The following is a 15,165-nucleotide window of genomic DNA, read 5'->3' as shown; positions in this document are numbered from 1 at the left end:
GAGTATTTGCTCTTTGCAGCCAGCGTAGAGTGAGTTGCAGTAGTCTAGGTGACTGAGTACTAATGATTGTACCAGATTCCGGAAAACGGTTCTTGGGAAGAATGGTTTTACTCTTTTTAACTTCCACATTGAATGGAACATCTTTTTGGTCGTGATTTTCGCGTGATTCTCAAGTGTTAGGTGCCGGTCAGTGGTGACTCCAAGAATTTTCAGGGTTTCCGAAATTGGTAGAGTTAGTTTTGGAGTGTTGATGGTGGTAAATTTGCTCGTGTTGTGTTGGGACGTGAGTATTAGGCATTGGATTTTTTCTGCATTGAGTTTTAGCTGAAAGGCATCTGCCCAGGAGTGCATGATATGTAGACTTTGGTTGATTTCATTGGAAATTTCTTTTAGGTCTTATTTGAATGGGATGTAAATCGTTACATCATCAGCGTAAATGAATGGGTTGAGGTTTTGCTTTGATAATAGTTTGGCCAAGGTTGTCATCATTAGGTTGAATATAGTCGGTGAGAGGGGAGATCCCTGTGGAACTCCACATTCAGGTGTCCATGTGGCTGATGTAGTCGAATTTGATGTCACTTGATATGAGCGTGTAGTGAGGAATCCTTTAAACCAATTAAGAACGTTGCCTCCGATACCAAAGTATTCAAGGATGTGTAGTAGGATTCCATGATCAACCATGTCGAAGGCACTTGACATGTCGAATTGTAGAAGTAATATATTCTTGCCGGTTGCAATCCTTTGTTTGAATTTATTCATGAGTGTAACTAGTACTGTTTCAGTACTGTGATTGGAACGAAATCCTGATTGGGACTCTTGTAGTATTGAGAACTTGTTTAGATATTCTGTGAGTTGTTTGGTGACCATCCCTTCTGTTAGTTTGGTTATTAGGGGAATGGAAGCTACTGGTCTATAGTTGGTTAGTTCGCTCGCATTTTTCTTTGCATCTTTGGGTATGGGGGTGAGTAGGATATTTCCTTTCTCCTTTGGGAAGAGTCCATTTTGTAGCATAAAATTCATATGTTTCGTTAGATCTGTTATAAAGTGTTCTTACCAGAAGAGGACAATCTTGTAATAGAAGTAGCAGGTATTTCCAGTTGATTAATAAAATTCAAATGATTAGGATGCAAAGCAGATTTTAGTCAAAGTAGAACCATCATGTAAGAGGGGCAGAACCCACACAATATTTGGAAAAAATACACAAGGATTTAAATTTAATGCGAGTTGCTACCAGAAGGTAATGAAGAGATCTTAACAGCGGAGAAAATTATCATATTTAGGGCCCTGTTTACTATGGTGTGCTAGCAATTTTAGAGCATGCTAAAAATTATTGCGGGCTAACCATGCAGACGTCTATAGGAATATCATGGGCATCTACACGATTAGCGCACACTAATGCTTAGTGCATGCTAAAACCTCTAGCACAGTTTAGTAAACAGGGCCCTTATATTTAAAGAGAATAATCTTTGCTGCTGCATTCTGAAGCCATAAGAGTCTTATTACTTCCTAAATAAAGAGAATTACAATCATCCAAGCGTGTAAGCTATTTTTTGTAAATCACCCAGAGAAAAATAGGTCTTATTTAACAAAAAAAATCATAACTTTACAAACATAGAAGATTGCAATAAAACGGCTATCATTTATTGCCCCTGCTCTTTCCCTGCCTGTCCCTCCCTCTCAGCACCTTCTGTATCGCGGTTTATTGCTCCCAGGGCCAATGTTGAAGTTTCCCAGAGCAGAGTCAGCAACACCCTGTCAAATATTACACTTACCGTTTGCTGTCTTGCAGTTTTCCTGTGACTCTGTGGCATTGTTTATCAGCTCCCGTAAACTCTCTTTGGTCTGTTGAAGCTCTTGTGCGATATTAGGGTTGTTTGTCAGTATCAGGATGACTCTGTGATCAACCACAATGCTGCCACTTCTGCATAACAATAATGATATTTATACAGCTTGATTAATCGCTATGCTGGATTCAGTGGCATACCTAGCATACTTGACACCTGGGACTGACCTTTTTTTAACATCCCCCCCATGAAAAAATTATTTTTAGCAATAATCATGAAATGAGATAAAAGGTCAGAAAAGAAACAGACAAACTTCTAGCAGCAGCAGAAAATGCAATTTAAATAAATAAATATTAGATCACGCCGCGGGGCCTAATTACTTGGCTAGAAGTGGAAATGAAGTGATGTGATGTGATCCAAGATTCTTCTGCTCTGCCGAGTCCCGACAATAGACTGATGGCCGGCAGGGGTGGAGGAGTGCACTAGCAGCCAGTGCAGGAAGCTTCCGAAGTTGATGGAAGCAGAAGGCGCTAGCTCGCGGCTGCAATGAAGAGGGCAGTTGGGCCATGAGCTAGGACGGAGAGAGGAGTGAGGAGCCAGAAACACCTGGGACCAGAGGAGACACTACTGCAGTAGGAAGGCCACAACCGCAGCAATGCAAGGCGTAAAGGCGTGCAGGGTGCCGCAGGGGGAGGAAGACGTGACGTCGTGAGAGAGAGGAGCCGCTGGGAGCAGACAAGAGCCGCGGAGGTGTAAAGCGCTCGCTGCTGCGCTGGTGCAGCGTTAGGGGAAGGCACTGGGCAGGCCAGAGGTCAAATGACAGACAGAGAGCAAACAAGAACACCCCCTATTGGTTTGCACCCGGGCGGTCCGCCCCCACCGCCCCGCTCTCGGTACGCCACTGGCTGGATTACACATTTTACAAAGTCCCTAGTTCTTTTTCTTTTTTTTTAAATTATTTTTGTCATCCAGATATAGCAGGGCAGTTTGTAAAGATTTTTTTGTGTAACACCATGCTAGGAGAAAATGTGTCTTCGGGAACAGTCAGGGTCCAAAAGGTATTTTGCAAAAGATCTGGAGGTTTTATCAAAGCAACTAACCTCTCTTAGGTGAAGAAATCACTGTACCTGATCGAATTAATTTCCACATCTTGGAATCCCTGCAAGTTCCGATAGACTGTATTCATCTGAAAATTAAAACCAAGAACATGAGAACAAACCATGAAGGTTAATTCTCTAAGCGGGCTTGAGCACATGGAATAGTATTTTATGCACTGAAGTGGGTGTGTAATAAAATTCCCTGGGGGGTAAACTCAAATAAAAGTAGGAACTCAGAAAGCACACCATCTGTCTTTAAATGCTGTGAGGATACATTTATAACTAGTTGGCTAGAAGGAAGGCCAAGTGGGCACATAGTTTGGGCATAATATATAAAGACACTTAAAAGGAATACTATTATTGGACACATGCAGTTACACATGTCTTGCACACATGTAACTACACAGAAAAGCAGAACTGAGGGGCCCTTTTACTGTGGCCTGCGCTGGTGTAGGCACATGTTTTGAACATGCACAGGTTCATTTGCTCAGCCAGCCTGGAAAAAAGGCACATTTTGTGCTGGAAAATGGGTGTGCGGCAAAATTAAAACCTGCATGCGTCCATTTTCGGCCTGAGACCTTACCATCACCTATTGACAGCGGTAAGGTCTCACACACTAACCAAGCTGTAAGAGGTCAGCATATGTCAACTACCAATTACTGCCGGGTAAGTGTGTTTTGGGCGCATGTGGACGCTCGTTGGATGCGCGTAGGCGCCTATGTACCTTTGTAAAAGGGCCCCTTAATGCATATAAGTGCGTTATGTGCTACTACTACTACTACTACTATTTAGCATTTCTATAGCGCTACAAGGCGTACGCAGCGCTGCACAAACATAGAAGAAAGACAGTCCCTGCTCAAAGAGCTTACAATCTAATAGACAAGAAATAAAGTAAGCAAATCAAATCAATTAATGTGTACAGGAAGGAGGAGAAGAGGGTAGGTGGAGGCGAGTGGTTACAAGTGGTTACGAGTCAAAAGCAATGTTAAAGAGGTGAGCTTTCAGTCTAGATTTAAAGGTGGCCAAGGATGGGGCAAGACGTAGGGGCTCAGGAAGTTTATTCCAGGCGTAGGGTGCAGCGAGACAGAAGGCGTGAAGTCTAGAGTTGGCAGTAGTGGAGAAGGGAACAGATAAGAAGGATTTATCCATGGAGCGGAGTGCACGGGAAGGGGTGTAGCGAAGGACGAGTGTGGAGAGATACTGGGGAGCAGCAGAGTGAGTACATTTATAGGTTAGTAGAAGAAGCTTGAACAGGATGTGAAAATGGATAGGGAGCCAGTGAAGCGACTTGAGGAGAGGGGTAGTATGAGTAAAGCGACCCTGGCGGAAGACAAGACGAGCAGCAGAGTTTTGACACGACTGGAGAGGGGAGAGGTGACTACGTGGGAGGCCAGCAAGAAGCAGATTGCAGTAGTCTAAACGAGAGGTGACAAGGGTGTGGACGAGGGTTTTGGTAGAGTGCTCAGAAAGAAAGGGGCGATTTTAACGGATGTTGTCAAGAAAGAAATGACAGGTCTTGGCGATCTGCTGGATATGAGCAGAGAAGGAGAGAGAAGAGTCAAAGATGACCCCAAGGTTTCGAGCTGAGGAGACAGGGAGAATGAGAGAGCCATCAACAGAAATAGAAAATGGGGGGAATGGGGAGGTGGGTTTGGGGGGGAAAATGAGAAGCTCGGTTTTGGTCATGTTTAATTTCAGGTGGCGTTGAGACATCCAGACAGCAATGTCAGACAAACCGCCAGAGGTGCTACTTCAATGTTTCCCAAGTTGGTCCTGGAATACCTCACCAGCCAGGTTTTCATGTACCCACAATGAATATGCATGAAAGAGATTTGCATACAAAGGAGGCAGTACATGCAAATCAATCTCTCATGTGTACCCATTGTAGATATCCTGAAACCTGACTGGCAAGGGGGTACTCCAGGATCGACTTGGGAGTCACTGTGCTATTCTATAAGAATGTGGAATAGTGCCATAGTGCATAACTTCCAGGAAGTGTATGCCTGGGCAGAGCATGAGAGGGCAATGGGCATGTCTCCAACTTACACATACAGGAGTGGCCTAGTGGTTAGGGTGGTAGACTTTGGTCCTGAGGAACTGAGTTTGATTCCCACTTCAGGCACAGGCAGCTCTTTGTGACTCTGGGCAAGTTACTTAACCCTCCATTACCCCATGTAAGCCACATTGAGCCTGCCGTGAGTGGGAAAGCGCGGGGTATGAATGTAACAAAATAAATTAATAGAATATTAGGGGGTGTAGATACCAATGTGGGCTACTGTTATTTTACCACTAACTTGTGCTTTTAGCATAGGTCCCATTTTATGCTATGAGACCTAGTTACTAATAACTGGGGTTAACAGTAAAACAACACAACCCATATTGATAACTTCCCCCCTCTATGTTATGTTCATTTCATGATGTACACAGGCACACCCATTTATTCCTGCCAGTAACATGGCATAAATGGTCACTCTTACATTTTATTTATTCATATTTACTTATTCATACTTGTATCCAGTGCTTTTTTTGTACAAAAAAAGGTGCCGGTACTCGTTGTGGGCAGAGTCACCACATGTGACCCCACCCCTATTATAGCCACACCCACATTAGCCACACCCCTTATACCAGCCATGGCGCATATAAACAGACATCATTGAAAATAATATACTAGTATAGGAGAAAAAAATAACGTGATTTTAATTCATTATAATTAATTTCTGTAAGCTGTTACAGGTCCAGTATACCTAGTGCAAAATAAGACAGCAGATGTAAATTCTCAAATTGGGCATATTCCGGACACTAAAATTTTCTACCTTTGTTGTCTGGTGACTATTTTTCTGATCATGCTGGCCCAGTAGCCGATTCTGCTGCTATCTGTCCTCTTAACTCTGTTTCCAGGGCTTCCTTTCCATTTATTTCTTTACTTTTCGCCTTTCTTCTTCATTTCTTGCCCTACATCCGTAAGTAAAAGCTGGGTCCTCCGCAGACTTGACTGTCCAGTGGATCCAGCTTCTGCCTATTTTCTTCATCCATGTGCAATTTTTCTCCTCTCTTCCTTTTCCCTCATCTCATCTCCTTCCTCACTCTTCCCTCCCCTCCATCCATGTCCAGCATTTCTTCTCTCTCCCTGCCCTCCATCCACCCATGTGCAGCAACCCTCCTCTCCCCCTGCCTACCCTCCAGCCACCCATACCCAGTGATTGTCCTCTCTCCCCTACCCCCCCTCCAGCAGCGATTGTCCTCTCCCCTGCCCCCCCTCTAGCAACGATTGTCCTCTCTCCCCTGCCCCCTTCCAGCCACCCATACCAGCGATTGTCCTCTCTCCCCTGCCCCCCTCCAGCAGCAATTGTCTTCTCTCCCCTGCCCCCCTCCAGCCACCCATGCCCAGTGATTGTCCTCTCCCCTGCCCCCTTCCAGCCACCCATGCCCAGCGATTGTCCTCTCTCCCTTGCCCCCCCTCTAGCAACGATTGTCCTCTCTCCCCTGCCCCCTTCCAGCCACCCATACCAGCGATTGTCCTCTCTCCCCTGCCCCCCCTCCAGCAGCGATTGTCTTCTCTCCCCTGCCCCCCTCCAGCCACCAATGCCCAGCGATTGTCCTCTCCCCTGCCCCCTTCCAGCCACCCATGCCCAGCAATTGTCCTCTCTCCCCTGCCCCCCTCCAGCAGCGATTGTCCTCTCTCCCCTGCCCCCCCAGCAGCGATTGTCCTCTCCCCTGCCCCCTTCCAGCCACCCATGCCCAGTGATTGTCCTCTCTCCCCTGCCCCCCCTCCAGCAGCGATTGTCCTCTCTCCCCTGCCCCCCTCCAGCCACATGCCCAGCGATTGTCCTCTCTCCCCTGCCCCCCCAGCAGCGATTGTCCTCTCTCTCCTGCCCCCCTCCAGCCACCCATGCCCAGCGATTCTCCTCGCCCCCCCCCCCCCAGCCACCCAGGTTGTCATGGATTCTTCGGGGCAGGCAGGAAAGATCCCCAGCGGGAGAGGGTCAGCGCCGGCAGCGGGCAGGCAAGACTGGGGATCTTACCTGCCTGCCCCGAAGAATCCGTTGCCTCCTTCAGCTCGGGGAGGAAGGGAGGAGAGCCAGCACACCACACCATCAGACGGACGAAAAAGGTGCCGGTTCACCATACCGGCACGTACCGGCACAAAAAAAGCACTGCTTGTATGCTACAACTATCCAAAAACGAGTTCTGGTTCAATGTGGCTTACATTTAACTTGTTAGAGATTACATTGATTCAATTACATTTACAAGGTTGTATGATGCTGTGTTTTACAGTGGTGGGCAAGATCACTATCAGTGCGTATGGAATAGTCATTGGCCTTCTTGAGAAGATATGTCTTAGTTCATTTCTTAAATGAAAAGATGTGTTACAGTTAGGGTTATGTTGTGTATTGTTGTTCCAGAATGATTAGTGCATATTTTACTCATAGAATTTCCTGAAGAGGTAAGTCTTTAGGTCTTTTCTGAATTGGAGGTAGTTCATGATGCTTCTTAACACTATGGGAATTCAGCTCCACCATTTTGACCCAAGGTAGCTAATCCCACCGTGTATGTTGACTTGTATAGTATGTTTTTGCAGTTGGACAGGTGAAGTAGTAGGTAACCTCTGGTTCCTGTGTTTGCATTTCTTGGTGATAATTTGATTATGTCTAGCATTTAGTCTGGTGACATGCCAAACAGTATTTTGAAGATGACTGGCTGGTTTTGAAAAATAGTCTGGCCTTGATTGGGAGCCAATGTAGCATTATGAGTAGTGGGGTTGCTCTATCATATTTCGACTTTTTGAATATCAATCTTGCTGCTGTGTTTTGGATGGGCTGCAATCATCGTAGTAGGTTTTCTTTGCAGCCTGCATATGCTGCATTACAGTAGTCTAGTTGGGACAATAACAGCATCTGTACTATAAGACAGAATGACTGTCTGGGGAAATAGCCTCTGATTCCTCTCAGTTTCCATAGTGTTTTGAAACTTTTTGACATGATTGCAGCAACTTGGTCTTCAAGGGTCAGATGTTTGTCGAGAATGAGTCCTAGTATTTTTATTTGTGTAAGATAATGTAAAATTGTTCATCTTTTATGAGGTTTTGGTAAGTAGTGGGATTGTGCTGTCTGAATAAAACCAGGAGTTTGGTTTTATCTCAGTTCAGTTTAGTTTGACAGTTGTGGCCCAATTTTCCATTGGCACATCAATGTGGGTTTATTATACTAGATTTCTATAATCATGATAGTATTGTAAAACAGAATAGGGGCACCCAGATGCTATTAGTGAATAGGTGATCCCCATGCAGCATTGGGGCACTTAAACAGAGGTACCCTGTTATGTGTATTATAAAATGTTCACAAGAGTGGAAGAAGCCAATAAGTCCTAATATAATTAAGGGCCCTGTTTACAAAGGTGTGCTAGCATTTCCAGCATATGCTAACCATGTAGACACCCATGATATGAAGGGAGTAGAGAATAAACCAACAAAAGAACTAACCTTCACATACAAACAAACAAATAGTAAAGGTGACAAAAAAGTCAGAAAGCAAATGGTGCAGTGCAACAATTTATTGTAGATATCAAGCCAGCTTATTTTCGAAAGAGAAGGGCGCCCATCTTTCGACACAAATCGGGAGATGGGCGTCCTTCTCTCAGGGGCGCCCAAATTGGCATAATCAAAAGCCGATTTTGGGTGCCCTCAACTGCTTTCCGTCGCAGGGACGGCCAAAGTTCCCGGAGGCGTGTCGGAAGGGTAGCGAAGGCAGGACAGGGGCGTGCTTAAGAGATGGGTGCCCTCGGATGGAAAAAAGAAAGGTGTCCCTGGCAAGAATTTGGTCCACTTTATTTGGTACCTTTTTTGAGGTGCAAGTCCCAAAAAAGTTCCCGAACTGACCAGATGACCACCGGAGGAAATCAGGGATGACCTCCCCTTACTCCTCCAGTGGTCACTAACCCCCTCCCGCCCTCAAAAAAACAACTTTAAAAACTTTTTTTGTCAGCCTCAAATGTCATACTCCGGTCCATCGCAGCAGTATGCAGGTCCCTGGAGCAGTTTTAGTGGCTGCAGTGGACTCAGGCAGGCGGACCCAGGCCCATCCCCCCCACCTGTTACACTTGTGGTGGAAAATGGGAGCCCTTCAAAACCCACCACAAACCCACCGTAGCCACATGTAGGTGCCCCCCTTCACCCTTTAGGGCTATGGTAGTGGTGTATACTTGTGGGGAGTGGGTTTTGGGGGGGGCTTGGGGGGCTCAGCACACAAGGTAAGGGAGATATGCACCTGGGAGCAATTTGTGAAGTCCACTGCATTGCCCCCTAGGGTGCCCGGTTGGTGTCCTGGCATGTGAGGGGGACCAGTGAACTACAAATCCTGGCCCCTCCCACAACCAAATGCCTTGGATTTGTTTGTTTTTGAGATGGGCGCCCTCGGTTTCCATTATCAGCGAAAACTGAGGGCGCCCATCTCTAAAGCCGGCGATCTCAGCATTTAGGTCGACCATCTCTAATGTCGACTTAAATGTTGAGATTTGGGTGCCCCCAACCGTATTATTGAAACGAAAGATGGACGCCCACCTCGTTCGATAGTACGGGTTGCCCCGCCTCTTCACGGCGCCCTTAGAGATGGGCGTCACCGGTTGTAAATGCCCCTCAATGACTCATTGTAGGTATCAATGGCTCAACATAAGCCGTGTTTCAGCCACAAGGCCTGCCTCAGGAGTCTACAAATAAAAAATATATATTCATATAAATCAGCAAATAACAAATATATAAAATTAAAAACAAAAAGAGTAAAAGTGTAAATCTTCAAAAACTAATGATATAATGTCCAAACAATAATAAATAAATAAATAATAAAAAATTGACAGCAAATACAATAATAATCTTAAATCATTTAAGCAAAATAATCTTAGATCATTTAAGATACACAACAATCTTGGAAAATGATAAAAATAAAAATCTTAAACAATAGAAGGGTTCTTTTACTAAGCCGTGGTAACAAGTGGCTGCAGTACTGTGAGCATGTCTTTTGGGCATGCACTGGGCCATTTTTTATCATGGCTAGGAAAAAGGGCCTTTTTTAAAGGGGCTGGAAAACAAACGTGCGCTAAAATTGAAACCAGCTTGTGTCCATTTTTGGATTCTCCAAGACTGACTGATAAGGAGAGAGAAAAGCTCAATGCTCCTATAACTATCGATAAGGTGAGATGGGCAATTGGGAGCAGTCAATCAGGGAAAACACCTGGGCCGGATGGGCTGAAAGTAGAATTTTATAAAATGATGGGAGAGGCTATTCTTCCACCACTGGTGGATGCATATAATGAATGGGTGGAGAAAGGGACGCTACCTGTCCAGTTGAATATAGCTCGCATTATACTGATTCCGAAGCCTAAACGAGATGTCACTTTGCCAGCGTCTTACAGACCCAAATCATTGTTGAATTGTGAAGTAAAAATTTTCGCAAAGATACTGGCAAATAGAATGAGCAGGGTACTGCCGAGAGTTGTACATGAAGCACAGGTGGGCTTTGTCAAGGGTCGAGCTGTTTCAAAGAATCTTAGGAGGCTTTTACTTTCTTTAGAGAAGATCGGTATGGGGGATAGCTCGGCCCTCATGGTCAGCTTTGATGCCGAAAAAACTTTCGACCGCGTAAGATGGGATTTTTTATTTACAGTAATGGAAAAATATGGATTTAATGGATGGTTTCTGGGAGCGGTTAGATCTCTTTACTCCTCACCGAAAGCGAGAGTTGTGGTGAATGGTAATTGTTCCGAAAATTTGGTAATAGAGAGAGGTACCCGTCAAGGATGCCCCTTATTACCGTTATTGTTTGCACTGTATTTGGACCCACTAATAAGAGATGTATACTCTAACCCAGCTATTCATGGAGTAAATTTGGGCACAGTTAAGTTTAAACTGGCAGCCTTCGCTGACGATCTTTTGGTTGTGCTTACACAACCAAAGGTGTCGCTCCCAGCTCTACTAGAGGTATTTAAGGAATTTGGTGATTACTCTGGTTCTAATCTAAACCTGGAAAAATCGGAGGCATTGGCTACTTATGAAGTAACTGGTAGAACTTGGCCTGGGACCTTCCCCCTACGGTAGGCGAGTGGGCACTTCCGATACTTAGGTATTTTGTTGACCACAAAGACCAATGACCTTTATAAGATTAATGTACAACAGTTACTGTCGCAAACAAAACAACTGGAGAAATGGGATGCATTGCCGCCCTCTCTGATAGGTCGATTGGGGCTCATACGTATGGTAATCCTTCCTTGCTGGTTATACATAATGCAAACTCTTCCCCTTCGGCTGTTGAACAGAGATCTGACGAGTTTCTATCGGCTGGTAATGAGGTTTTGCTGGGCAAACAAGAAGGCGAAAACCAAATATCAGCTGTTGTGGGGGGGCTGGTCACAAGGGGGATTAGGCTTGCCTAATGTGAAGTTATATAACATGGCATGTTTGTTACGACATATTAGAGATTGGCTATTTGATTCAAATAAATATACCCCCCCCCCTAGAGATGGAAGAGGCGTTTTATGCTCCTTACCGCTTGGTGTCACTGCTGCAAGTGGAAAGATCTCTGATTCCTGGATGCCTTAGACAAAGTTTGTTGCTGATCCCGTTGCGAGATGCTTGGCAGTTCTTGGGGAAATGTTTGAAAGTGGATACGGGAATCACGGAATTAATGACCATTCGAGGTAATCCTAGGTTTATGTCAGGTTTGGAGAATCCAGCATTTAAAAGATGGGAAGAAAGGGGATTGGAATGCCTGGAAGACGTTTTGGGGGTAGATGGACAAATAAAACCGCAGGAGCAAATTTTAGGTAATGAGGCACAGCAGTGGGGAGATACTTTCGCTTACTGCCAATTGAAACATTTTATACAATCCCTAGACGGGGAGAGACTGAAACAATGGTCGGGATCTAAATTGAAAGACTTTTTTGAGGAAATTTCAGATAATGAGCCATCAGTTTCTGATGTGTATAAGGCTTTAGGGGCATTGGGAATGACTAAAGACTTGAAACCAGTTAAAGAACTGTGGGAGAAAGATTTGGGAGTAGATTTATCAACTTAGGATATTAACAGGCAAGTGAAGGGCATTGCAAAACTAGTTAGTGGGGCCCAATATCGGGAATGTGCCTTTTGAGTAATTCATAGTGTAATGGTATCAGTTTATGTGTAAGATTTAGTAATGTCTCTCTGCAATAAATAAAGTTTAAAATGTCTCTCTTGTAACAATAGGGCTTACTTCACACAAGTCCAATTAGCAAAATTTGGGGGTGGGCACAGAATTCGTTATGTCCTTGATGTAAAAGAGCAGAAAATACATTTTATTATGCTTTTTGGAGCTGTGAAACCATTCAATGTTTTTGGATCAAAGTGGCTAATTACCTGTCAATCCTATTGTCTTGTGATGTAGCGGGAACCCCCTCTCAGATGCTATTGGATGTGTATGGGTCTTTCAGAGGAAACATTGCTCTTTTGCAAGGGGTGTCTGTTAGCAAAGAAATGTATACTTCAGTGCTGGACATCAGAGGTGGTGCCAGAATTTTGGTATTGGCAAAATCTGGTACACCAGCTCCTGATATGGGAGGCAAGAGAAGCTAGGGGATCCCCAAAATGAAAAACTCAATTTTTAAAGATCTGGGGGAAGTATATAGATACCTTATCAGCTAAGAGTAAGAGCTTTGTACTTAATGTGCTGTGAACTTTATGTTAAAGCTGGATGTTGGGACAATTCCTCCTGTGAATGGGTGAGAGTTTTCCATGGGAGGGGAGAGGGTGGGAGGGAAGGGGAGGATTTGGGGTGGAGAGCTGTTGGGAGAGGAGGGATTGGGAAAGGGGATGGTGGTTAGGGTTGTTTGGTGGGGGGTTGGATAACAGACTTAATAAAGCACGTTGAAAGCTGTATGACCGAGCTGCTTGGTGTTGGAATATGATAGAATGCTATTGGTTGTTGTAATGTCCGAAATATTTGCTGTTGACAAAAGTTTGTACTGTTTTCAATAAAAACTGTTGACACATAAAAATTGAAAAAAGGAACTACTAATCTATAGATATGAGCAGAAAGGTAAAAGTACTAATCTGTAGATATGGCTAGAATAGCATATACATAAAAAAAAAACACAGACTAATATTGTGAATAGAAACTAAAAGTAAAACAGTCTCAAACATGGACCAAGGAAAACAAACAAATCTATGCCCTATTGCCACCATTAGTAAAAACAAACAATCTGTCAGAAAACGCCAAAGTTCTATTATCAACTAATATTAACCTGATGCAATATAAAAATATTAAACATTCTAATGTGTACAAAATTCTAATGTGTGAAAAAACACAACAGAAAATACTAATGTAGAATAGAGGTGATACTAAAGGCTACTGCCATAAAAAATTACTGCCGTGAGAAGTTAAAAATACTGCCACGAGTGCTCCAAACGTGAAAACTTTTGGTACTGCCATGAATAGTCTCGTGGTGAAAAAACACACATGTATGCAATGACATGGTGAATAAAAGTGCTTAAACATGAAGTACATAAGTTGCCAAACTGGGACAGACCAAAGGTCCATCAAGCCCAGCATCCTGCTTCCAACAGTGGCCAATCCAGGTTACAAATACCTGGCAAGATCCCAAAAAAGTACAAAGCATTTTATGCTGCTTATCCCAGAAATAGTGGATTTTCCCCAAATCCGTTTAATAATGGTCTATGGACTTTTCCTTTAGGAAGCCGTCCAAACCTTTTTTAAACTCCGCTAAGCTAACCGCCTTTACCACATTCTTTGGCAATGAATTCCAGAGTTTAATTACACGTATAAAATAAATAAAAGCTACTATTATATTAAACAATAATAACAACATGCAAATAAGCTGGAAACCCATGATGGAACAAAGACGCTATTAGGTGCCTCAGAGAAAGTTGTTTAAACAGTATGCTTCAAAGTAACTAGTAATGGAAAAGAGTTATATTAAAAACTACAAACCCAAAGTAGTGCATTAAGGGATTAAATGCCCCCCCCCCCAAAAAAAAAATGGTCCACAGTAAACCAGTGGTAATCAATTACCCCTGGGTTAGTGCCGCACTTAGGGAAAAAAATTTCCATGAGTGCCGGAAATGGCGCACGCTCCAGCCATAACTACCGCCGGCGGTTGCGTTGGTCTGGCGATAGTTCCGTTTTAGTGTGCGGTAAGCCCACATGGGGATTACTGCCACTTTGTAAAAGATCCCCTAAATGTAGTCTGCCTGAAACATGAAACCAAACGTTCAATTTAAAAAATGCCAAGTGTTACATGGCCACGTTGACTAGCGTGAAAGAATCTTAAAAATCAAAGTGCCGCTTACCTTGCTGTAGCACTGGCAACTAGCTCTGTGCTCAAGCAGAAAAAAAACAGACAACTGACAGTGACGTATTATAGGGTAAATGACGTCACCCTTCACGTCAAAAATCTAAATAAATACTGCAGTGGTAAAGGGAAAATACAAACTATTCTTAATTACATGAATCTCCAAAATAAAATCTGTAGATCTCAAAATAATATATAGAGCTCATACAGAGTAAATCAACATCTAAGAATAAAGACAGAAAAGTAGATGACGGAGGGTCACTCGAGAAACATGAGTCATGTAAATGACCAAGAGAAAGGTAAAACAATCTAAAAATTGCAGTGATAAATATGTGGAAAACAAACTAGCACATCAATATAATGTCCAAACAACTTTACTGAAGATACCATATGTAAGACAAATGCCCGACACAGGCCATGTTTCGCCCAACAATAGGGCTGCGCCAGGGGCTATAATAAAACAACAAACATATCAAATTATAAAACAGAGAGAATCATAGAAAATATGTATCTCTATAGGAATGTGCATAAAACATCAATAAAAATAACAATATACATGTAAAGCATAGACATGAATTATAGAAATTGAGAGTCTCTTTTGAATTCAAAATTAATATGAACGTGTAAAAATGTGTTAAAATAAACATATAAAAACATTTTTATAAAAATATTATTTGTCATTTTTCTCTTCTTTTTCTTTGTTTTCTTAAATTTATTTTTCTGCCCCACTCTCTGTCCAGATTTAATTAATTCTTACTATCCATTCGTTAATTTCCCTCTTTTTACTTCATCTACCTATGGCTTTTCATCTTTTCCTCACTTTTGTTCTCCCCATGCCCCTTCCTCTTATTCTCCAGTCTTTCACTAACTCTATCCTCTCCCCCTTTCCATCCAGCCTCTCCCCTCTTTCTCTCCCCATCCTTTCAGTGTCTCTCCCTCTTTCTGCATCCTTC

At 43.4% G+C, this 15,165-nt stretch overlaps 1 protein-coding gene across 1 annotated transcript in view; it reads right to left on the bottom strand.

Annotated features, from left to right (window-relative positions):
- Positions 1-1,450: 1,450 nt before the first annotated feature.
- LOC115461978 (mucin-19-like) overlaps positions 1,451-15,165 on the bottom strand; it is a gene marked incomplete at its 5' end in the record, with an annotated part of 73,199 nt that continues 59,484 nt past the window's right edge. Inside the window, 3 exons of the mRNA XM_030192028.1 lie at positions 1,451-1,506; positions 1,773-1,921; positions 2,912-2,970. Coding sequence (XP_030047888.1) covers positions 1,451-1,506; positions 1,773-1,921; positions 2,912-2,970 — 264 coding nt within the window. The remainder of the gene's footprint in view (positions 1,507-1,772; positions 1,922-2,911; positions 2,971-15,165) is intronic.

The sequence above is a fragment of the Microcaecilia unicolor genome, chromosome 2 (genome assembly GCF_901765095.1).
Source record: "Microcaecilia unicolor chromosome 2, aMicUni1.1, whole genome shotgun sequence".
Taxonomy (NCBI): Eukaryota; Metazoa; Chordata; class Amphibia; order Gymnophiona; family Siphonopidae; genus Microcaecilia; species Microcaecilia unicolor.
This window is presented reverse-complemented; position numbering and strand designations above follow the sequence as displayed.